Source organism: Pezoporus flaviventris, unplaced genomic scaffold (genome assembly GCF_033815535.1).
Source record: "Pezoporus flaviventris isolate CSIRO_AGI_PZ_B2104156 unplaced genomic scaffold, CSIRO_AGI_Pfla_v1 ptg000007l, whole genome shotgun sequence".
Taxonomy (NCBI): domain Eukaryota; kingdom Metazoa; phylum Chordata; class Aves; order Psittaciformes; family Psittacidae; genus Pezoporus; species Pezoporus flaviventris.
The window spans coordinates 71865010-71889528 of record NW_026892555.1 but is presented as its reverse complement, the minus strand read 5'-3'; the positions used below and the strand labels follow the sequence as shown (position 1 = coordinate 71889528).

Here is a 24519-nt window from a genome sequence, read left to right as displayed (position 1 = left end):
AGTGTACTTTTCCTTCTTTCTTCCTTGCACGATTTGTTGCTGCAGCTTACCACACGCACTCTGCTCCCCTTCTGCTACAGCTTCAAAGCTCTCCAGATTTTTGATTTGCCTCTCCTACTGCTCTAAGGCTCTGAGTGATACAGAGAACCTCCTACAACCAGAAAGTAACTGTGACTTTTAGCGATGATGTTTGCTATAACTATTTAAAGCACACTTAAGAAGACACATAATAAGTAGGCTTGGGGGAAGTGGTAGCAATCCACCCACTATGTTCCTTTTAGCTAACCCTTTAATTAAATATTAAAGATACGGTTCTCAGGAAGATTTAAAATAACCCACTGACAGAAAAAGAAGACAGGTTAAAAAACAGCAGAAAAGAAATAACCTCCCTCCAAGATTTACCACACCCTCACACTGCTTTTAACATGATTTTACTGTGCTGATGAGGGAACAGTTTTTCCAAAGGGAGAACAAATCTTACGCTTTCCAGTGCTACATCCCTCTATAGGTTCTCAGGGAGTCCTTACAGGGATTGCAAATTATTTGATGCCTAAACATCCTTGTTTCCTTTTTCAGAAAGGACAGAAAAAGAAGTGTTTATAAAACTGAGTAAATAAACTCCTTGACATGTCACTCCTCACTCAACAGTCACATTCTGTTGCTGGATGCACAGAACTGATGCACAGTTTGAGGGGAAAAACACATATACACTGATTATAGTATTCTCTCCAAATACAAAGCAAGATTTGGGCAGATTTGCGGTACCAAACAGTTCCATTTATAACTGAGGTAAGGCATACCCTGTGGGTACCACCAATGGTCAGAGAAAGAGAAGAGACAGCTGATGCAAATGGAAGTGTAAGAAACCAGCTACGTCCACAAAACTGAGTGGTTCTGACCTGCATAGCCATTTTGGTGAAGGCTTTGATTATTTCTCCCCCTATCTAGCTGACAAACTGCAACACTGGCAAAGATAACCTGAGCAGTGGTTTTGCACCAATACTGCAAGAACACCTGCTCTGCTGCTTCTCTGCTTGTGTTTAAACTCCACTGTGCTTTGTTACTCTTTTGTTTCTCTCTGCTGTAGTTTTAAATCAAACTGCAACCCTCCAAAGCTCTCTGTACAGTCTCCACTGTTGCTGTAATACAAACAGAAACTGGTCAACCATTTCAATTTGGTCTTGTGTTAGCCATATAATGGAAACTGTTTTCAAACACACACAGTCTTCCCCCTCCAAATCAGTTTTATAATCTATATTGTCCTGCTTTCAATTAAAGTATCACCACAGCAGGTACTACCTACAAGGTGCCTAGATTTTCACAATAGAAAACCTATTACTTTGAATAAAATTTGGCCAAAATGATTAAATTCCTGAGGCAACAGAAACGATACTGGTGATTTTATTCAGCATGTCTCCAATACGATTTTCCATTTGGAATCCACATTTTTCAATGCTTTTCTTACACCATTCTAAACATTACCTTCAGCTTTTATGAAGTCGCTTAGAAAGTTGGTTGTTTTTTTTTCTTTTTTGATTTGTTTACCAGAAAATTAAATCTTCATGATTAAATAAGAGGACATTTATATACATCAGTGGGTTTTCTCAGATACTGGGCTCTAAGTACATACAATGCCTATTGAGTGAAAACAAAAAAGAAAATTCCAGTCATGCAAATCATCTTACAAACCATGTTTCATTTGACTTGAAAATTTTTACTCTGTTACTGGCATCTCATTTTAAAATTAAGCAGATTTTCTTTTTTAAGGTTGCTTTGTCCATTTCCATTCATTTGTTTTGCCATTTTGAAGAACGGACAGGCCACATGCTACTGCAGAAGGTACCGGCAGGATAATAATGGTTCTGCTACCACCAACCAATCACTCTGAGCCCTGGCATGGATGCGTTTTAAAAAACCACCTAACCCTCAGCTAACTGCACTGGTTTATTTCTGAACAGCACATCACAATATCAGCATAGATAGCACACTGTAACCGGTTGGGTGATTCCACTTAATTTTTCAACACTACGACCTTTCAGCATTTTCATTCTGGTTTCATTTATGAATTAAAGGTCATATATAGAGCACAAATGAGGTCTAAATTTAGTCACAGCAGACCACAGTTCCACATAAAGACAAATCTTCAAGTTATGTTGACCTGCTAGGAGACAAAGATAAACAGCACAGCAAACATGTACCTGCAATGCACTGCTTCCCTATTAAATATTAACTGTTTCATTTACATTTAAATGAACTGAGCAGTAATGAACAGACTTTCCAGTACTGCTGTTTGGTGCTGCTGTCATGGAAAGAAGCTGAAGACAATGTGGGCTGTATGGGGGCAAATGACGCAATCTCAGCATCCGCTCAAGTGACTTCAATGATGACCATTCTCCAGTCTTGAAACATAATCCTACACAGCATTTTTTTTTTTCCTCTCCCTCTGTAAACACATCTGTTCATAAATAACTTAGATGTCTCCTTGACATTCATGGTATGTAACTGAAGCTGAAGTAGAAAAGGATGGGCGGTGTACAGCACTGAGGAGATGTCACAGTACTTTTGTTCAGCATTTTTGTCAAGTGCAGGTTGCTACCATCAGCCATCAGAGACCGGTGGGGTGACCCACCCATACTTTTCATGGGTCTTCACCAAACTCTTAAATGTTGCTTCAGCTTCCTTTCGACTGAATGACTTTTTTGATTTGCCAGCTTTTCTGCAGATACGGCCCTGCACCAAACAAAAAAGAAAACCTTCATTAAACACGTGAACACGCAGCTGGAAACCACAGCTTAACTTTTCAATGCATCAGGCCAAGAGGCATTCACTTAAGGGTACCAGAAAGCAGAGAGTGCCCAAACTGAGGCAGACAAACGCATCATCAGAGATGATTAAAAATGTGATGCAGTAAAGGAGGGAAAAAAATAGAAAGAGACAACTGCTGGGCTTAGTTCTTCCCAGCAAGCCCCTGTGTTGGCATGCTGCCCTGCATGCAGCAACCAGCGGCAGCTGCTGCGGCTGTGCCACACAGCTCACCTCCGTCTCTGCTGCATGGGAACCCTGCAAACAAATTAAGTGACCTCTACCATAAACTATTTGGTGTGTCAACCCTCATGCCCACCCCTCATGGTCAGGGGTGCAGCCCTAAGCAGACAGGGACCGCGAGGAGCACACCAGTACACCACAGCAAAGGCGCCTCAGCAAGGCGGCTCCTGGGGACAGGAGGATTTTGTGAGCATCCCCAGCAGCCCTTTTCAGCTGTAGGAGAGGAGGAGGCTCCCCAGCCCACTCTAGTCCCCCAGGGTCAGCAGCTCTGGGTGGAGAAGGAGGCAGGCTGCAAATGGTGCTGAGGTACCAGCTTGGGAATGGGGGGCGGAAAGAGGTTTCAAACCAATTTCGATGACACACTTGTAATATGGTCTAGTCAGCAGCCCTGGAGAACCACCATAAAGCAGAGTGTTTCTGTATGCTATGTCTCAGGGCTTCCCAATATCTCACCTCCCACACCCCACTGCCAACGTAAAATGTCACTAAAAATTACATCCATCCCACAAAACGCGCTCCATTCTTCTAACCTGACCCGTGAGAAATGAATAGCTCTGTCATTTCTTAAAGGCAGGAACACCTTAAAACCAACTTGCTTTCAACCTACATGAAAAATTCTAACTTATTACCCCTTCCTGACAAGTTTGATAATAAATGGAAATACACAAATTTAAACATACTGCATCCTCATTACTCTGCAATCAAATATTACTTCTAAAAGTAGGGCAGTATATAATTTCAAAACCTTGTCTGGCAACAGAGACATTTACTGAGTTATTAATAGGTTACCTTATTTTTCACATTGGCCCATGTCAACTACCAACTAACAGAGACACAAGAAAGAATTAGAGTTGCATAATTATTCCACTCTGCAGCAATAGCACCCTTTAAAGTTTCTGTGTCTACTGGGTTTGTAACAAAATAAAAGTTTATTAAAATCACAAGTCTAATAATTTTAATAACTCTTTGATACACTGCATTCATTGAAAGTCTTTTTTAGGATAAATGGTATTTGGTGAGCAGATCCCATATTACACTGTTACAATTATTAAGAACCAAGTTAGCATGTTCTCATTTTTGCCATTCTTTTGCCTAAAAGGGTGCATCAGGCCATCGTTTGCCTCCCATATTTTACTGCTAATTTGGAATTTAAGCAAAAAATTGTCATTTGTAATTGCATGCAACAAACTATACAGAGAAAATAATCAGGTTTACAGAGGTGGAAAAAAAGGAAAAAAAACCCCAAACTCTGTCTATGAAGCATCACAGTTATTTTTATGGATTAAAATGAGGAGGATTAGTCTGCAGTGTGGACAAAACATTTTGTTCTAGAAAGTCATCACAATATTGCACAGATAGGCTTTTGTGTGCAGCAACGTCCCTATTATAACGGATCTATGGACACATGAGATAAAAGATCTGTTTCCTACTCCTGTTTTAATAAGTCATTTTTCTGTGTGGTTTGACTTCTCTTTCAGAGCCTACCTTAACTAAAGATTAGGAACAGCCTCTAATTCCCACCTCGATTTACTCACAGCTAATTTATACCCTTCTGGTTTTCACATAAATAGCTATTTTATCTTTTGATGCTTTTCCTTGTCTTTCTCCCTAGTTGCCATTTTCACACTAGCAATGCATTTCCTCTTTAAGTACCCCTTGACACGCTAACCAGCAAGAGAACTTCCCCATCCCCATACTAATCTGGCAATTAATATTTCCCAAATAAGGATGGTCTGAATGGTACTTGATTTGAAACAGACAATACATTTTCTTAGAAAATGTTCTTTTTATTTGTGACAAAAGGAATAATTAAATGAAACCGGGTAACATATTTTTAAAATCTCATTGACTAATTAATTATCTTCCATATCCCGCAGAAGTGGTTTTGTTGTTACAAAACATGTTTTGTATTTGCTTCCTAATCTGAGCTTTTGTTGGAAGCATATCAGAGAAACAAAGGAAAAGATAAAGTACAACAGAATATTAAATCAGCACAGGAAATACTGTCCTCAAAATCTCACCAATGGAATACTTTCAAAAGCAAATATAAACTTACGCTATTAGTTAATTTCTGGATTAGGTTCATTTGCTATTTATTTCTTGTCTTATACATATTATCTGCTGTAACTTGATAGCCTTTGATACCTTTGATACCTTCATAGCACAGTATGATCTGTGTCTTCCCCAGCTTTACCAAAGTACTAATACTAATCAGTACCTAGAAATAGGATCTTTGCATTGAGAACACCTATCGCTCATGTTCAGTGTCAGCTTTCAAACAAATGAAGTAAGAATTCTTTGGTGCTGCAATAACGCAGTGAATATCACATCATCTAAAATGTTACTGGAGCTACAGCAGATTAAATTAGCATCGTTCCATGAGTTTATTCTCATACTTCTTTGCTATTAATGTAATGGATCATTAAATACACTTCCATTCTGGTACCATATGGAGGTTGCATGTAAACTGTACCATCAAAGACCAGCTAATCCTACCCCAATGTAGCCCATGTATTTCTGTGTTTACACAGAAACTATGGGTGGCATGGTTAGCACTGGTTCTTATTAACCAATATCCTGCCAGGTGTTTATAATTTGGATGAAATTTAACCTTGTGGACTGAAAGTTTCCCTTTTTGGTGCCTCATGCAAACCTGAGGTATAAAGAAAGAAGGTTGGAATTTCAGCCAACAGTTCAGACACTTTTGAGCCTATACTCTGGTGGTATCTACTGTCTTAATGATTTTTAGCTTTTTGCCATTCCCACAAAGCTCTTCCCTAGTTTAACTGAAAAAAAAAGGCATTTTGGACACAATTACAAACGAAGGCATCAAACACATTAACACGCACCGTTACCAGCTCTGACTACAGTTTGTTTTCAGACTGCTGCTTAAACATGCAGTCATTTAAACTCTGCTCAGGAAATGACGAGCCGCTGCATTCTGTAAATATGATAAATACAGTAAATGCAGTATGTAAACACAATGCTGGCCAAAGCTCAATTCCGCACAACTGCATTTTGACCAGTCTCTAAACCATGCACGTCACTACTGCCGTGGTTAGTTAGCACTGGCTCTTATTAACCAATTAACAGATCATTTACATGGCCAATGTTTTGATGTGCCCAGCACAGGATCAAAAAAAAGATATCTGAACAAGATCAAAACATTCCAGAAAGATTAAAAACAACGGAGATAACCCCAGAAAGCCTTTCATAAAGATATTAATGTCGACTTTAGCTCTGAGAAGTCGCACCAGGAGCTTATTTAAATACTTGCAATACTTTCAGACGCTCACAGAGTGCTTTTCATAAAGGGATAAAAAGTTAGAGAGAACATTTCAGATTTTGCCATCTGCTGTGACTTCATGTACTTCTCAAGATATAATTTTAACACACTAGAAACATATGAAAGGTGAAAGTAATGCCATAGCATCCAACTGGTTTACACAGCCATGCTGAAATGCAGAAGACTATGCGCAGCACTCAGCCTCCTCATTCACTCATGATCCTGCTGCAGCTGGTTTGCGTGACAGAGTGAGCAATTGCATGGCACTTGTCTACTCTTTGTAACTCATCTAATGCTATTAAACAAACAGCTGATAAGGATCCAGTCTATAACCTTGATACCTGCCAGGAGAAAGTCCTCCTGGAGCACAGTCCCTACAAAAGACCTGAGGTAAATCTTACATGTATTTGCACCCATATTTACAGACCACTGTGGGCAAATCCGGGAACTTTTCTATTTCCCAGTGATGACACAGTAGTCTACACATTTTTCCACACTCATGAGCCCGTCAACAAGTCCTTCCCTTGCGAAGGCTATGTGACACTGAAGCGCACCCTCAAAAATATTCAACTAAACATCTAGTAGCTCTTTAATGTCCTTCAGTATCAGTATCAGCAATGCACCGTATCTTTTCTTCCCCAACAGCAACATGTCATGAAGTGGTGCAAAGATGGAGTTAAGTCCTGTACTAAGACACCAAGAATGAAGCCTGAAGTTCTTTAGCCCTGTAATCCCACTACAACCATGTATCTGCCCACGACTGGCCTCTGTGTCATGAAAAACAGTCCTGATATTTTTTTCTGGTATTTCCAGAATCAGGACGGCCTCAGTGGCATTTCTTCGGCAGTGATGAAGGGATTTCTCTTTCTCTCAAACCAAACATAGCAATTCCAACAGTTCTGGCACAGCACACACTGTCACGTGTGCTTCCATGTCAAGTCACTTTTGGCACTACCTGAAAGACAGCACTACATAATGGTGGCCGTTCTTTCACAGGATCATGCGATTACCGACGTACTAGCTGGAAGGGGTCTCTGGAGGTCTCTAAGTCCAACTTGGATACTTGGAGCTGAACTGCCAACACAGGTCAGCTGTGGCACTATGTAGCCAGGCCCTGAATCCTTCAAGGCTGTGCTCAGTCCTCTCCTGATGCAAATCCCTGTGTTAATAGGTCCCAAATTTTCCAGGCTTTACTGAACTTGGTCACCAGCCCTTAAAAGACTGAGGTTATTCTGGAAACAGCATAAGCCTCTGTGCTACACATCTCTAAGATTACACAGCAAACCCTTCAGGCACATCTAGACTTTTTTTCCTGGACTGGTTAACAAAAAGATGTATTCATTGCAAACAATACACAGCTATTAAACTCAGAAGCAGGCATGCCATCACATTGTTAACATTGGTCTTAACACAAACTCCTCAGCCCTGCTTCCCTTTCATTAGTCCTGGATATGCAAATAACTCAAGGTTGGTCTTCCGAGGGCAAATCATAGAATCATAAAATCATAGAACAGTTACGGTTGAAAAGGACCTTAAGATCATCTAATTCCAATCTTCCTGCCATGGGCAGGGATGCCATACCTGCCTTCTGCATGGAGCTAAATGTGGCCCATTGTTTAAGCCAGCATAACGGTTTATGGGTACAATTTCATTTTCTCTCTTTATCTCTTGAGAGATCTCTATAGCAGGCTTTAGTGACCCACTTCTAGGTAAATGTCAAGAGACAGAAAACAAACAAAGGTTTAGAGAGGTACATAAAAGACTGCTGGAAGTCACTGTGCCACACACTGCATTCGTGGTGAGCCCTCCAGGACAGGAAAGAGACCCACAGGGATATGCCCATTTTCCAAGTCTGTTGTCCCAGGCTTTTCCATAGATGATGCAGTACCGGTGGATTTTCTAAGAGCTGGAACACACACTGAGTCTCCAGTACATAATGTACTCCACTAATGTGCCAGAGACTAATAGCTTTGGGCCTCAACTGTTCAGAGCCGCATACTATGCAAACATACTCCAATCCTTTCTGATAAGTAACAGAAGAATACAATGCTTAAGCCTGAACCAGTCTAATTCTAGAATATTTAAACAAGTTTCAGAGAAAAATATTTCCACTGGCTTTAGGGAAGCATTCAAAAGTAAAGCCATGCTAAAGCAAGCTACTGTCATGCTCTCAGTGTGTCACAACATCACTGTTAGAGTGCAATATACATGGTCTCTCCTCCCAATTATGTGGTTTATATTTTTTTCTTGATGTACTGATGAGGCACAGTTAATCATGTCTCAAAAACTGCACACAGTTTATACTACACTATATATAATTATTAGCTATAGCTAAAACAAAGCAGTATAGAAAATGATGTAGACAAATACTGTTAATGATGCAGCATAAGTGAATTAAAAATGGGATGTTTTCCTGCAAATGTGTAATTTCTAAAGCAGTATTTCCACGCCTTTTTTGGTCTCCTTTTTAAGATTAATCCACACAAAGAAGTGAAAACTCAGCAAGTTCCAGCTTTAAAGCGTCCTTTAAATTGCTCCTTCTGGGAGTTGACTGTTATTTGTCCAGGAAAAAAAAAATCTGAGTTCCAGCTGAGTAATTATTAACACTCACTTGTCTGTGTGAAGTCTGGTGCAAGCAGCTCTTAATCGATGTAAGCACTTACAGCCCCAATCCTTGTTTGACAGCTACAGAGCACTGCATTTCACTTTTCCCTAAAGTCAGCAGCATGATTTCAGTACAGATGAGGGTTAAGAAATTCCCTTCCTTCATTGTATGGGTGGGACAAACTACACTGGCAAAAGAACATGAAAAAAGGCCAAGTGCAAGCTTCTGCACCTGGGTCGGGGCAATCCCAAGCACAAATATAGGCTGGGCAGAGACTCACTGAGAGCAGAACTGAGGAGAAGAACTTGGGGATGTTGGTCGATGAGAAACTGAACATGAGCCGGCTTCAGTGTGCACTCACAGCCCAGAAACCAACTGTACCCTGGGCTGCATCAAAAGGAGCGTGACCAGCAGGTCGAAGGAGGTGATCCTGCCCCTCTACTCTGCTCTCGTGAGACCTCACTTGGAGTATTGTATGCAGTTCTGGTGTCCTCAACAGAAGAGGGATGTGGACCTTTGTAGCACAGGGCATGATGATGATAAGGGGACTGGCGCACCTCTCCTGTGAAGACAGGCTGAGAGAGCTGGGGCTGCTCAGCCTGGAGAAGGCTTTGCAGAGACCTCATAGCAGCTTCTAGTACCTAAAGGTGGCCTGCAAGAAAGCTGGAGAGGGACACTTCGTAAGAGCAAGCAGTGACAGGACAAGGGGAATGGCTTTAATCTGAAAGAGTAGATTTAGATTAGATATGAGGAAGAAGTTCTTTATTGTGAGGGTAGTGAGTCACTGAAAACAGGTTGCCCAGAGAAGCTGTGGCAGCCCCATCCATCCCTGGCAGTGTTCAAGGCCAGGCTGGATGGAGCTCTGAGTGACCTGGTTTAGTGGAAGGCGTCCCTGCCTATGGTAGGGGGTTAGAACTAGATGATCCCTAATGTCCTTTCCAACCCAAACTATTCCATGATTCTGCGAAAATTTTGGCAGCCAACCACATTCTTGGAAGGTGCCTCTAGCATCTCAAGGGAGTAGGTGGGTGTCGGTCAAAAGAGATGATCCCTGTCCCCTGCCATCAAACGGGTACCTGCTAGTCTAATGGCAAAGGAACATTTTCAGCCTTCCACTGAGCTCTCTGGACTATGTCTCTGTCGGATCAGGTACCAGCAGTTACTGAGAGTCCAGGTGCAAACGCTGGGAGCATGACAACCTGTCTTTGCCTCAGCCCACAGGTCCTTCACATCAGTAACCTGAAGTACTTACCCAAGCTATGGATGTAAACCCAAGCAAAGCAAAGCAATTCAATCCATCCATTAAGAAAGGTTGTAAAGACAAATACCTCAGACAACAATGTCTATCTCCAAATTTACCAAAGTTTCACAATGCTAAAACAACCAGGAGTAAAAATCAGGCTACCTCCGGAACATTTAACCTAGTTAAGATCAAACTCGGTACGATTAGAGTCACAAGCCAATGTGCTTTTCCTCTATTTATACAAAGTGTCAATCTCTTGACTACAACATGTTTCATACTATGCACACGGACATCTACCCACAGAGCCCCCACTTCTGAGTACTTTTAAGTACGTATCCTCATACGACCTTTGGCAAGAGGATTACCTGTACTTCATAGGTGGGAAAGAGGAATATAGTGAAGTTATATGACTTGCCCATGACTTCACCTGAAGTCAGTGGCAAAACCTCGAAGCTAGACTCAGATCACCTCTCCTCAGCCTAAGTGCTCTAACTGTGAAACATCCTCCTCCATGTAATTATTAGAGAACACTTCAATACTAGGTGTATTTTAATAGAAATTATCTTGCCAAATTCATAGAAAATTTGTCATTTATAGAAATTCATAGAAAATGTGAAAAATCAGTAACAGCATGTGATGCTTTAGGTATTTTTATGGGCGCATATTATGGGAATAAGCCCTATACTTCTTACTGCAGCTGGGAGTTTGTTACCATCTGTAACACAAAACTAGAAACAGGAGAAATATCTACTCATCCCACAGTTCATAAAGCCTGACTATGAGAAGCATCTGAGCTCCAGACCATTTCATAACGCAGGCTTACTCCTCCTTCCTCCAGTTTATTTTGACTCATCTTTGAATGCAGATTTGGAACCATGACTGGCTTGTAACTCTATCAAGGAGTCATGGCAGACGTTCCAGGGGTTTTGGTGAGCCTGTGCAGAAGAGGATTAAATCAATGAGGATCATCAATTTTAACAACACAATATTTTAACAACCATGAAGCAGATAAAAAGACATTTTCCAGTGACAGGCTCTGCACATACATGAGGGAGACGTGTATCTGCCACACGTGACTGAGGACAGGCACACGTGATGTACCACTCCTCAGGCTGACTTTTGACTGGAATGGGCCAAATCAGACTTGCACCTTGCTTCATAAAAGGAATAACCCGAACATCATGAAGGTGGTGCCCACTTACCTGTTTTGTGCAGACCAATAGAGGACTGCTAATTTACTTTCATCAAAGCACACCCATGCTTCTCCCTAGCTTATGCTCTTTAGATTCTCAGTGCCGTGCCAGGTTAGGTAACAGCACCATGTCCTTCCTGTGTGGCTTGTCCTGCAGCTTCCAGGATCTATTCAATTACTGATGTTTCCATCCAGAGTTAAAAGACCAACAATGTGGAGTGCTTAGCACCCTCTAGAAATGACTCTGTGGAGCATGACCAGCCCCAGGCCACACACTTTTCAAAAATATTATGACCACAGAATCACAGAATACCAGGTTGGAAGTGACCTCAAAGATCATCTGGTCCAACCTTTCTAGGCAAAGCATGACATAGACTAGATGGTCCACCTACTTGTCCTGCTGAAACTTAAAAGTATCCCCACTTCCCTGGGGAGAGTATTCCAATACCTGATTATCCTCATTGTGAAAAATTTCACTCTAGTGTCCAGTCGGAATGCCCCCAGAGGTAACTTGTGCCCATTACCCTTCTGTCCTTTCCATGTGTCTCCTTGTAAACAGGGATTCTGTCTTCTTTGTAGCCACCCTTTAAATACTGGAACAGCATGATGATATTCTGGAATGATATTTCACAGAAACCAAGTATTCCATTTACAACTGAGACAACTGGATCCTGCACACATTAAATTTAAGACATATTTTGAGCCATTCAGACAGCATAACCACTGCAGCCCCTTAAGTTCTCCCTGGCTCTCATCAGCCAAAAGGAGCTTAGATGGGAAAAAGAAATGCAGCTAGTATTATGTTACTTAACCAACATCCCACTTCGTGAGAACAGATGCCCACTCAGGAGATGTGCCTCAGATTACACCAGGCAATAAGACTCTGGTGATATGAGGACCAGAATTACTGCGGAGTCACAAATCTTCAATTTGGAAGTGTCTGGTCATGCATGGAAATCCCTGGGTATTGTGTACATGCTAGGAAATCTGCATATTTTCAAGGCTAGCCTGCATAAGGAAGAGTAAATCTTCCTCACAATAGAAAGCAGGTTATTTAGGTTACTCCTCCAGGAGGACACAACATCACCCCTTGGGACTAGGCTTTCTGCAGTTGAAAAAATACTTTGTTAAAGAACAAAGTAGTACCTGACAAAACACCCAAATGCTACACAGTTCTATCTGAAAAGTTCCACTGAAGAAAATGAGGACTTCTTTTACAATTCAGAGAAGAGTCATGCTCTTTTGAGCATATTCAATTTTCTTATTATCCAAAGCAGCAGTTCTTTCAAATTCTTATTTAGGAGATCAGCTATGTATTGCCACGAAGAATGAGTTCTACCTGCCACAGAAGCATGTTTTAACATAAGTAGTTTGTTTTAATTTAGTGTTTTAACTTATTTGATGTCTATTTTAACACTAAAAATGATAGTTCGAAGTATTTTAAAATTTTCCTTTTTATGCTCTGAAGGGATAAAACGGAGATTATGTTCCTCCTGCTTTTTAAAAGAATTAAACCAGCCTCCTACTTCAATGAGTTGGAATCCCTGTGTCTTCATTCCTCTCAGTAGCATATATTTGCATAATAATAGTGGATAGTCAGATCAGCAATATATCAGAGTACACATTAACAGTATTTTTTCCAGCCCATTCATCAATCCTAGCATCTCAACAGAGTAAATATGTATGTTCCCACCTAAACTTCAGTTTGAAAAATCCTAGGTTTCTCAATTGCAATAGAGAAGATACCCGAGAAAGCAAATATATCTAATTTTCCTCTGTAGCTAATTTTCCTCTGTAGCTAAACAGTATTCTGTTACCTCTTTGGCCTAGCATTTATACCTTTTCATGGGGAACAAGCCCCATAATACATCCTTTGTCTCCTCTGTCACCTTTTTGTATGAGTCAGTGTGTTTTTCAGCCGTGGACCTAAAGCAGCATTTCTTTCCTTGACTATAACTGGCCTCATTTGTTCAGGCAACTAATCAAAATCAAAAAGCAAGCCAGTTTTATTTTTTTAGGCCCTGATAGAATACAATGGCTCCAAATAATTCAGAGACCACTGTGTTCTCTACACATTTCTGCAGCCTTTGAGATTAGCTGTTTTACTGATTTATTCATGGCTACAGTCCTCAAATCCAGCATCTGGGGTATGAAAACCCAAGTATTTGCAATTAATTTCTGCTATATGTATTTGAAAAACCTGGAGTGTGTTGACCTCCTGGACATCACACAAGTCCCATCTGTTATCTGCTCAGTCATACTTTTTGTCTGAAAGGATGAAGAGGGAGTAATTTAGACCATGATTAACAGCTACCTTCTGTGTCTTGTTTTCATAAAATAAGCCCATTTCTCCTGTTTCTTTGTGGCAGAAGTCAGTTGGGATACTTATAATTTTTAAATGGAAAGACAGATCAGTCCAACAGTCATACAAGGCACATACCCTTTGAAGCAAACTTAGAGGGAATCCACTAAGGTATTTCTAACACCACAATATGAGGGATGAAAGTACTATATACCAACAACTTTTATTTCAATTCGGGGCATTTTCCAATAGAAAAATAAGTTTTAATTACAAATTACTTTTTTTTTGTTTTTAATTTAAATCATTATACAGAGGCCCATCACAGCAAGAATTCTTGTAACTAGGGGTTCCCCATTCCTATCTTAGTATGCCCTCACAAAATCTTTATGCTCCTTCTGTTCACTGGAAATATAAGGGAATGTTTTCCTCAAAACAACTTTTTCTTTGATGAAATCTGCAGTCACCAGTCAACTGACAGCTGCCCTTCACTGGCGGTCCTTTCCCCTGGCTCAATGGAGAGAACAAGGGAATCATAAAGCAGGTGAATAAGGCAGATATTAGTCAGTACTAATGTAATCTTAAACCCAAAATCCCCAAGGAACTAAGATGCACCTGTGCTAGTTGTTCTCAAAAATACATAAAAAATATTCCTGATGCATTATTTGGACATTGGCATACATAGCCTTGTCTTCTTTAAAACTTCCACCAAACCAGCACCAAATCATTCCTTCCCAGTGAGAAACAATGTGTATTACATGACACAAAATCTACTTGTCCTACTTTTGGACAAAGTCTGCTCCTTTTCATCCACCATGTTTTCAAACAAGCTCCTCCCAGAAACATAGGTGCTGGCCTCAGCTGTGTGCATTACTCAAGGAAAGCCATGACAAACCTCCTGCTGTTTTATCACTCTTCTACCACTGGCACTGCTCCGCCTTCTTTCCTTTAGTTATTAGTATTATCATGACAACAGCTCTGTTATCAGGAAGCAGAGAACAACAGATTTTTTTTAAAATCTCTCTTAAGTTAGCAGTAAACCATTTTAAAGGCTGAAAGGACCATTTCCCCAGCCTGGATAGACAGATAGACATGGGAGGCTCTGCCTAGACAGGCATGTGGCACAGCTACCTCCAGGACAACAAATAACTAGTATTTAAATCATTTCCTTAGCATCACCCCACCTCCTTGGCTGACACCCCAGCTCTGCAGGGGCTCAGGGCTACTATTTCACCCATGGCAGTGGGAGCCAGCGAGCAGCTGACTGTTCACGAAGCAAGTACAAAGTCATCCCCTTAAAACCGAGGCTACAGTTGAGCTAAGGACACCACCAACTTTTAAAAAATAAAGATTCTGGATCCCAGACAGATAAACAGTCTTAGGCCTTTGATGTACTGAGAATTCCCCTCAAGATACTGACTAGAGCTGTGTGAATAATTGATTTTCTCAGCTGAATAGCTGAAGCAACCAACCAAACAAATCCCAACTTGTCTGTCAATTAACTTCCACCCCCCCCCCCCCCCCCCCCCCCCAACCACCTTGAAAAGCATAGTTTGGGTCTGTTGAATTGTTTCATTCAAACAGAAACTATCTCTCTTCCATTTGATTTTTTTTTTTTCCCCCGGACAAAAAAAGCACTACTAGATTCACAACAGGAAGAAAGGCATCCCACAAGGCAGGACATCTCTCAAGCAAGGTCACCTGAGTTGTATGGCTCCTGCTTGGTGAGATCTGGAGAAACAACCACCCTGCTTTAAAATCCAGTCCCTGGGAGACATGCTGTGGTTTGGGAACCTGGACTCAGGTTTCTCTGAATACAAGGGCAATGCTGAAAAGTAACAGAAAAGTGCTACTTCTGAATTTCCATGTTGCACACTTACACCTCCTTACTGACGTAGCTCCTGAGTGGAATGTTTTTCTTTTACTCTGCTATAAGGTCTGTAAAATCTATTTAAAAATCTGAATTTGTCAAGAATCCTGACTGCCTGAAAATGTATTTTCAGTGTTAGTTTTGTCTGCTTTTCGACTGCTTTGTCAAAAAGGAGGTGGTCATATATGTCCATAGGTTGCAGTTAGCTCTGACAAAACAACAGACTGGGAAGTGCTGCGCTTCTCTTCGAAGAACTGGCAGAGAACAGCAGCATTACAGTCAGCACAGCAAAACAGGACTGATGAGAAACAGAGTGACATCAGCCACCCCGGTTTTATCACTCAAACTGCCAAAAGGAGGAACGAACGCTGGCGGGAACTTCTCTCCTGCCTACTCACACAGAGGCCCACGCCAGCGAGGTGTGCTCAGATGCGTCACAGGCTAGAGCGTTCATCATGATTTCATGCCAAACCATGGTGCTGTGAATCAGTGACATTTTTTCAGAAGGTCTTCTTCACCCACTGGCACCGGCAGTGCCCCATCTCCCGTTGGCCTCATCGTGGCCTCCATTTGCTCGAGCAGGGTCATTTTGAGGCGGTGGAGAACGGCCCTCGCCCTTCCAGCCTTTCTGATTAATAGCAAGCACGCTGAGGGTTCCACACGACTGCAGGATGCAGGCTGGTTACAGGAATTGCACAATTAACCTGGTGTAAGCCATCACTGTTTGCTCAGATGGCTCCTTGCAGGCCACCGCATGGCAAGAGCGACCCAAACCCAGCCGCACGGCTCTCCATGTTTCGGCGGCCCCGCTTTACTTTTTAAACCAGTCAAAAGTAGACTACCTGTCAAAAGAAAGATGAAACGGGGACAGGGGAGCGCCTGTCGTATTTTGAGCCCTATTATGCAATGGAGTTGAGATTACATAACGAGTGGAGTGCGATTACAGAAATGTGGCTCCCATGACACGGAGCCCAGCTATGGTGACAGGCTGGCAACCCGTCACAGGAGACACCTCTGTAACCCAGAAATTAAGCGCACTGCCAGTATTACCTATTAACCTTTCCACTTGGCATGAACGATCCAAGATGTTGAAATATTCACACTGCACCTATTTAACTACTAAGTTATTGGCAGCGATTTATTGCTGCCTTTCATTCTCTTTTGTTGTAATTAACTTCATAAACTTCTGGAAGGATGTTGCCAAAAGTCTTGCATTTTAAATGTGTTTATTAACGATGCACACGCAAACATCCCCTGTTATCAGAAATCACTACTGCTTTCTGGAAACCTCTTGAGTGGTTTAGGGAAGCAAATTGTCAGATTATATAGCTTAGTATTTACTACCAGTAAAACAATTCAGTGGTTTTCTTCACTGAGCCATTTTATGATCCCAGTAAATCTTAATTTAACCCTTTTACATTCAACATTCACACTGAGTATTCAGCAATATGCTGAATGATTACAAAGATTTTAAATAATTGTTACATAAAATTTTGATAATTCAGCACTGTCCTTCTAAAGTCTTGTTTAAAATAATGACAACCGTGATCTCTATAAAAAGAGGTGGGTTAACAAATACTGAGACACAGCAGGAGGAGCTACAGAACTTCAATATTCCCCAGGCTCAATGTAAATTAGGGTGCTTTTTTTTCTCCCTGTTTTTTATATCCCAAGGTGACCTAGGAAACCTGACCTCTTCAGACGAAGTGCAGGGAAAAATACTATCTATCTGATTAAAAATAGGAGCAGTAGGCCCAAATCAAGCAGAGAAAAAAGAGGACAGCCATTTACAAAACGGTCTTTTAAACAATCAAAAATTAACTCTCAGTCTTAGAAAAACCCAAACTTTTACTTCTGCTCATGCAAGTAGTTCCACAGAAGCAAACAGGAGTAACCTCATTTTTAAGCAAATGAAATATATGTTATTATTTACTCTTCCCCCCCACCTCCTTTCCAAGAGATGAATTTAGTAAGTTACTCAGCATCATTTATTCACAGATGTGGAGCTGTGCATGTCCCCTGGGTTCAAGGGCATTCACAAAGTGAACAGGAAAATCACCCTGTCACAGCCATGCGTATATTGGCCGCTACGGTAACCACAAATAAACACTGTCTATGAGTTTCACCGGCAATATTTACCCATTTAATAAAAACGGCTTAAGAAAAACTTCTAAGGACACTCTGCAGAAGAGTAAGGGGAAAAAAAGCATAAACCACATTGATTCAGCTCAGGTGAGATCCTCTGCCGGGGGAACCAGGCACCTCCTCCAGAGAGCAGAGCTGGCAGGAACAGTCTGGCTGCTGCAGTACGTGCCCGAAATTACTTGTTCTTTTTGAGCAGCGAGATTATAAACTCGCACAACTTTGCCGGCAGCTCAGGCAGAAATTCCAGATGTAACCCCATGCCACACCTCCGCCCTGCGTGCCAAGCCCCAAACCCAGGGTTGCCTCTTCTCCCCTGAGGGGATGCTACTCAGGACAGCACCAGACAAAGCTCCAGCGTTGTCGTGCCCTATGCCAGCAGCAGTCCTTCACGGAGGGGACCAGCAAGTATGGCTGAATAGTTGGCGAAGGGCAGGAGGTGGAAGACTTGAATCCCAAACCCCACTGCAGCCTGAAGAGCACCTTCTACTCTGGGGTAAGGAAGATGCCTCCTGGGGGCAAAAGGCATGACATCTTGGTGCCACACGTAGCACAGCCAAGCACAGGGACAAAAGACGTGCAGGAGGACGCGACGGATGCACGTGCTCCTTGCTCCTTCAAGCTGCCCCATACATACCTCTGCTGTGCCTGGAAGAGAAGGGACCCCAGAACAGAACATGTGTCCCCCTGCCTCCTTCCCACCAGTAACACCAGGTCCTTGGGGAAGAGCTGTCCCCGAGGCCTGGTCAAGGTCAGCCACAGGCAGGCTTGAACCGCTGCCCTCTGGGGTCCCTATCCAAACACGCACACAGGCTCTCACCCTCTCACCACACGCTCTCAGAGTGAGAGCCCCCGGACCCTCCTACCTGCCCCTTGACCAAGCTGGCCGCAAACTGCCTCATGACGGCCTCCACGGTGTAGGCGCTGGACCAGCCGCGGGGGGTGAGCAGCTCCATGCAGATGGCTCCACCGTCGAGGACGTAGCCGTTCTCCAGGCGGGGGCTGAGCACCCTCATGAAGGGTGGCGAGAAGGGAAAGTTGTCGGGAAAGGTGAGGTTGAGCAGGATGTACTCCGTGTTGGTCTCCTTCATGTCCTGCCACAGCACCGAGTCCTTGTCCACCTGGTGCAGCTTCACATTCCAGTCGAAGAGGCTCTCGTCCACCAGCTCCACCGAGATGAAGCGGTCGCTGAGCCGCGCGATGTCCTGCAGCTCCTTCATCAGCCGCCGGGTCCGCACCTGCGTGCAGTGCTGCTGCCGGCCCGCGGGCGCCAACGGACCGGACCCAGACGGCAGCGGCACTAGAGGCGCCGGGCCCGACCCGCACCCGGAGCCGGAGCCGGGGCCGGGGCCGGGCCGCTGCGCCGCTTCCTTACCGGCACCGGGCTCCCTGGCCGCTTCTCGTGGCTTCTCCTTGCCGCCGGCCGACCGCGGCTGCGAGGGCTGCTTGGCGAGCTCCGGCGCCTTCTTCTTCTTGTGGCCCCCGGGGCTGCTCTCGCTGCTACTGCTGCTGCAGCCGCCGCCCCCGGGGGGGCCCTGCGGCTGCGGCTTGTTGCTGCTGTTCTTCTGGTTGCCCTTGCCCCTGAGCGAGGAGCCCTGCTGGCTGCTGCTGCTGCGGTGGTGGTGGTGCTTGGGGTCCTCCGTGTCCCGGTTGTGCAGCCGGATCAGCCCGATTTTCCGCAGCAGAGTGGCCATGTTGTGAGCGGCTCCGCTCTCCCTTTCGCCTTGATGGGTCGGTGGGGTTTTCTTATTATTAATATTACGATGATAAATGTAAAGCCCCGCTAGGGGGATCCGCTGTTGCCAGGCGGCGGGACCCCTCTCCCGCCGGTCTCGTCGCACGGGGAGCGGGGAAAGGCGGCGGCGGTGCCGCGGGGAGGACGTGCGGCCGCCGCTCAAACGCCTCCCCTCACTCGGGCTGCTGCGGGCAGCATTGCAGCAGCAGCGGGGCTTCTCCCTGGGACATCACGGCCCCACCGCCGTGGCCGTGATCCCGTGAAAAGGGAGAAGACAAAAATAGGGGGAGGGAGGACGTACGGGAATCAAAAAAGACTCGAACGGGCCGCTGGGGAGAGCCCCCTCCCCCCACGTGCGGCAGCGGCGGAATCGCTTGCGCTGCAGATGGCTTCCCCGGTACCTTCGACTCGCACCCGGCAGAGCCAATCCCCGGCGGGCCGGTCTCCGCGCCGCGCCGGGCACCTCCCCCCGGTGAGGGGGGGCCGAGGCCCGCAGCGGCAACCCCTTGCCTCTGCGCCCGCCCGCCCGCAGCGGCGCGGCGCGTTCCGGCCCTTTGTTCGGCACCGCCCCGGGCGGGCCGCAAGGCTCCGGCGGGGCGGGGAGAGGGGGGGGGACTGGGGCCTGTCGGGGCTCCCACGGCCGCAGCCCCCGCCACTGCCTATGTGCCAGGCGGTACTGCCGCTGCGGGGCTCGGCGCGGGCCCGTTTCGCCCCACGCTGCGGCAGCACGGGCAGCGCGGCCCTGGCGGCGAAGCGGGCCGGGGACGGTGACAGTGGGGCCGGGGCGCTGGTAGCCACCACCCCGGGCAGGACCCACGGGTGCGTGTGGGGATCGGTGTTTCACGCATACGTGTGCGTGTCAGTGATCGCATGGCTGGGAAGTTACGTACGGTCATACGTGGAGTTGGGGACACATGTATGCACGTGTATACGGCACATATGTAATGCAGGCACAGAAGAACTGTATGGTCATGTGCATGGACATAATTGCATTTAAATGCCTCTGTGTTGTATAGATATATTATAGATATTTACATATATATTGCCCTGAAAGTGTTCAGTGCCAGGCTGGACAAGGCTTTGAGCAGCCTGGTCTAGTGAAAGGTGTCCCTGCCTATGGCAGGGGGTTGCAACGGAATGACCTTTAATGTCCCGTCCAACCCAAACCAGTCTGTGATGATAGTTACTGTGCAGACATCTACCCACCTAAGCATATATAATGACATACATAAAACACCCATAAAAATTAATATATATACATGATTGAAAAATGGGTACAAATACATACATATGCATATATTTGTGTGTGTGTGTTCCTGTGTCTTTTGTGTTAGGAACGATGGGACAGCTTTTGTTTCTTCAGCACAGCAGAGGTAGATATCTCATACCCTATTATCTCTTACACCTGCTTGCCTCCAGACTGGGTCGGTTCATCCTTCTGGGACTTTGTGCAATACAGGAAAGAGAAGCTGATTTGACAGTCTGTCCCTTTTTACCTTAAGAGACTGGAAATAAACCCAAACAAACCAACACAAAAGATGTTTTGGATCTGGGAGTGGTGGAGACAGGGCCCAGAGTGTGGTTACACCTGTTGAGCAGAGGATGTAGAGCAGTGTGTGCATGTAACAGCATTATGTCCCATAACACCTTCCCCGACCAAAAATCCCCTTCCCTGGGAGAGGCCTGAACCACTTCTTCTGTGGTTTTGAAGAGTGGCCAATGCTGGAAAAGGGCTGCTATGCATCTCTATAAAGATGCCCAGCAAAAACTGTCTGGGTTTCTCAGAAGCAGTCTGCAAGCAGACGTTATGTTTCCAGTGAAAACTGGGTAACTGACCTGCTTCTAAAAAAAGTGTTTGGGTCTGTTCACTTTTCATCTTTTTTTCCCCTTTCGTCTTCCTGTGACTTAAACTGCTGACTTTTACCAGCAGGTCCATATTCAGCAGATGACCACTTGCCATGGACCCTGAGTCTCCAACTAGATAGCATGAAATGTGTTCTCTTTGCCAGGCTTTACAGATGGACCCAAATGGTAGATAGTCTGATCTAGCAGGGATTAAAAAGCTTGCTGTTTTTTAAAATCGAGATCCTAGGAGTAGAATTATATTTGTTTTTCAAGTATGGCATCATTAAAGGCTCCGAATCTTAATGCGATTGTTGAGAAACCTTCTTACTACAAGGTCGTTCATAATTTATTTTACCAGTTTGTGCAATGCTCACAGAGAAGTATTTATATATTTTAAGATTTTACCTAATAACTAAGCAAGAAAATTCACTGTATGGAATCTGTATTTGAGGAGGTCACGAGAAATGCAAACTGAGTTATGGGCCGCATGGCATGAACGAGGAGGAGTCACAGCACACCTCCATGGCTACTATTGGCTCCATCACGGTACGCTGGGACTGGTGGCTTGGTGGCACAGGTCTTCAGATCCTTCCGGGGAGCAGGGTGTGGGTGCCCTCTCCTTTTGCTCCTGGAAGACCCCCTAGAGGAATGTCAGGAGTCTCTTAGTGGAGCTGACCCACATGTGATACCTGGTGCATCTTTCATTAGCCTGCTTTGAAGAGGACTAGGATAAAGAGCTGTAAATTATGGCTCAGGAAGCACAGACACCACAGCGCTGTCCTTGTTTGCTCCTGCCGAGGCCAAATGCCTTGTCAGCATGATAACCCTTGGGACTGCTTTGATCCTTCCCTGTGTGTAGATCCCCAGTGTGTGTTGCAGGTGTTTGCTAATTCCCTACCCTGACAAGAGCTGCATGTGAAATACTGTTGACAGAGTGTTTTCCAGGAGGTTAGAAGTCCTGTGGAATATGGGGAAGGGGGAAGGGGGTGGGGGTGGGGCTAAAGCATCTGTTGCTTTTGGGGGAATGTTCTGTCCCTTTCATATTCCTCTCCTACCTTCTGCAAATGCAGAGCCTCCCGTTTATAGGATATTGGATAGTGTGGCCAAGCCTTCCCCTGGTAACCCTCTGGAGTTCCAGACACACTGCCCCCACTGAGCTATTGATGGCCCATCCATGGAGCTGGGAAATTTCTGGAGTACAGACAAACTGCATGCAGACATTTTGTGGTGTGTGATGCTTCCAGGTAGCAAGTAATCTGTGCTTGATGGGCAAAAGACACGAGCAAGACTCGCAGCGGGAGAAGCTAATGCACAGAAGGAACTTTCTGTGCCTCTTGTTAGCAGGTGGAGCAGAGAAACGTGATGGGACAGGTTGGAAGGATGCTCCTGCTCTGGTGCAAAAGCTTGAAGTCACAGAAACTTCACCTGTAGCTTCAGTCCTAGTGCTCGGTCATGCAGAACAAGGCATTCAGTGGTTGTCCCGGGTTGAATACCCAGTGCAACACGGGGCACATATTCTGAACCCAGAATGCCAATTAGCAACTCGAGCCTTTGTGTTGGCCACATTAATGTTTCAAACTGAAAGGTCTCTGCATGGTGTTCCTCTGACAGTTGGCAGCAGGCGCCACTATCATAAATTTAACATGATGAAAGTTATTTACTTGTCTCATATAACTGCTGAGGTACCTATCTAGAAGTGAAGCCATGAAAAAGAGCAAGGTCTCTGCAAATGGGTACCAGAGACAAGAAGCCCCTCGAAAAGCTGAAGTGATGTAGTCAACTGTTTTCCATACCCTGGCTTCCTCAGCAACGGAATTAATTGGTTAGCCCAGGATGGACTCCGAATGGCTGCAAATCTAGGGCCTTGAAGCAAAACTGGGAGAAGAACAGCTTGCAGCAGAGACTCTTCTTGCATCATCCAGACTGTCCTGATCCACAAATTCACTGACTGACAGAAAACTCTGAACAACTCTTTACGGATTCTTCATCAACACTTTTTCCATATTAATGTACACAGTAGAAGCACATCTATTAACCCTGTTCATTATACATGCTCACCAGTTTGCCAGGTGCAGGAGCCAAACTGAACTAGCCTGAAGCTCACAGACACAACCCTTCTACCTGTCTTGGAGCAGGACTGGTTGATCCACTTATGGCATCCTAAAGTGATGCAACAAGTTCAGAATCAGAGAGGTAAAAGAGCATCTGGGTATGAAAACCAGACTGACCTCTGGCAGATATTTCTCCTGCATATTTAGCTGGAGAGTTGCTTTCAGGCTGAGCCATTGTTAGTGAAAAGAGGAAAGTGTTCAAAGCTCTGGTCTAGCAGCTTCCCGCAGCTTCATGTAGAGCAGACTGCAGCCGATGAAGGACATCTCATCCTGATACAGACAGGCACCTGTCAGTAGCTGGAGATTCAAAGCTCTGAACTCCTATTGCAATACAAATTTGGTGTTGTTTGGGGCTACAGGAAGTATTTCTTTTTTTTCTAGCAGGATAATACTGGCCAGTAATTTTCTCATTTTTATTGAGTTTGCGAATGGGGCGAGTTTACCTGAGGCTCAGCAAAAAGCTCAGATGTGTATTGTTTGCTTCCAGTTAAATGCAGCAGAATTTTAAGGCCCACGTGTGTTAGAAAATGTTACTTAAATTGAACAAGTGCGAAAAAGCTTTCTAGGATGATGAAGGGAACAAAATGCACATCCTTTTAGGAGAATTAGAAGAGCTTGACTTGTTTAGTATAGCCCACCAAAGACTGAGTGGGGGTGTGGTAACACTTTATAAATATATTTGAGAAGTAAATGTCAGAGAGAGATACTGACTTCATCACATGGCCAAATGGCTGTACAGTGAGTAATCCCGAATACATTCGGAGTTGAAATCCGAAGGCTTCCAGCTATGTGATGAATTAAGGGCTTGAATACTCTCCTGAGCAATGGAAACTGTAGCTTTAGGTTTTGTAGGATGGAGCCCGAGAAGCTTTTGGACATAATTGTACAGCACAATCAAATAGGCAGATGCCTAAAGATAGAAAATTAAGTTTATGAGTCCCTGAGCATCTGATGTGTCAGTATCCCCAAATGTGTGAAAAAATAGATTAGATCACTGTCAATTTGCATTATACTTATAATAATTCCATGCCTCAGGGCTTCCACTGGATTTGGGAAAGATTTTATTTTATTCCTCTTGATGCACGTCTTGTCCTTTACTGGTCTTTTTTGCCCTCCTCTGCAAGTCTGCAGAGAGGTTGCTATAGC

General features: G+C 44.3%; 1 protein-coding gene across 1 annotated transcript; it reads right to left on the bottom strand.

The window, feature by feature from the left end:
• Nucleotides 1–1383: 1383 nt before the first annotated feature.
• On the bottom strand, nucleotides 1384–19900 carry UBE2QL1 (ubiquitin conjugating enzyme E2 Q family like 1). Its single transcript, XM_061449176.1, has 2 exons — nucleotides 18549–19900; nucleotides 1384–2730 (listed from the first exon to the last, which is right to left on the bottom strand). Exons 1-2 carry the CDS (start codon nucleotides 19374–19376, stop codon nucleotides 2599–2601), a joined length of 960 nt encoding a protein of 319 aa, XP_061305160.1. The 5' UTR covers nucleotides 19377–19900; the 3' UTR covers nucleotides 1384–2598.
• Between the last annotated feature and the right edge of the window lie 4619 nt (nucleotides 19901–24519).

What these genes read in the sequence shown, in the direction of transcription:
- UBE2QL1 (XM_061449176.1), bottom strand. Translation starts at nt 19,376, where the DNA reads ATGGCCACTCTGCTGCGGAAAATCGGGCTGATCCGGCTGCACAACCGG. An exon ending in CCAGCTTGGTCAAGGGGCAG is followed by an intron (nt 2,731 to 18,548) that starts GTAGGAGGGTCC and finishes TGTTTGGTGCAG; the next exon opens with GGCCGTATCTGCAGAAAAGC.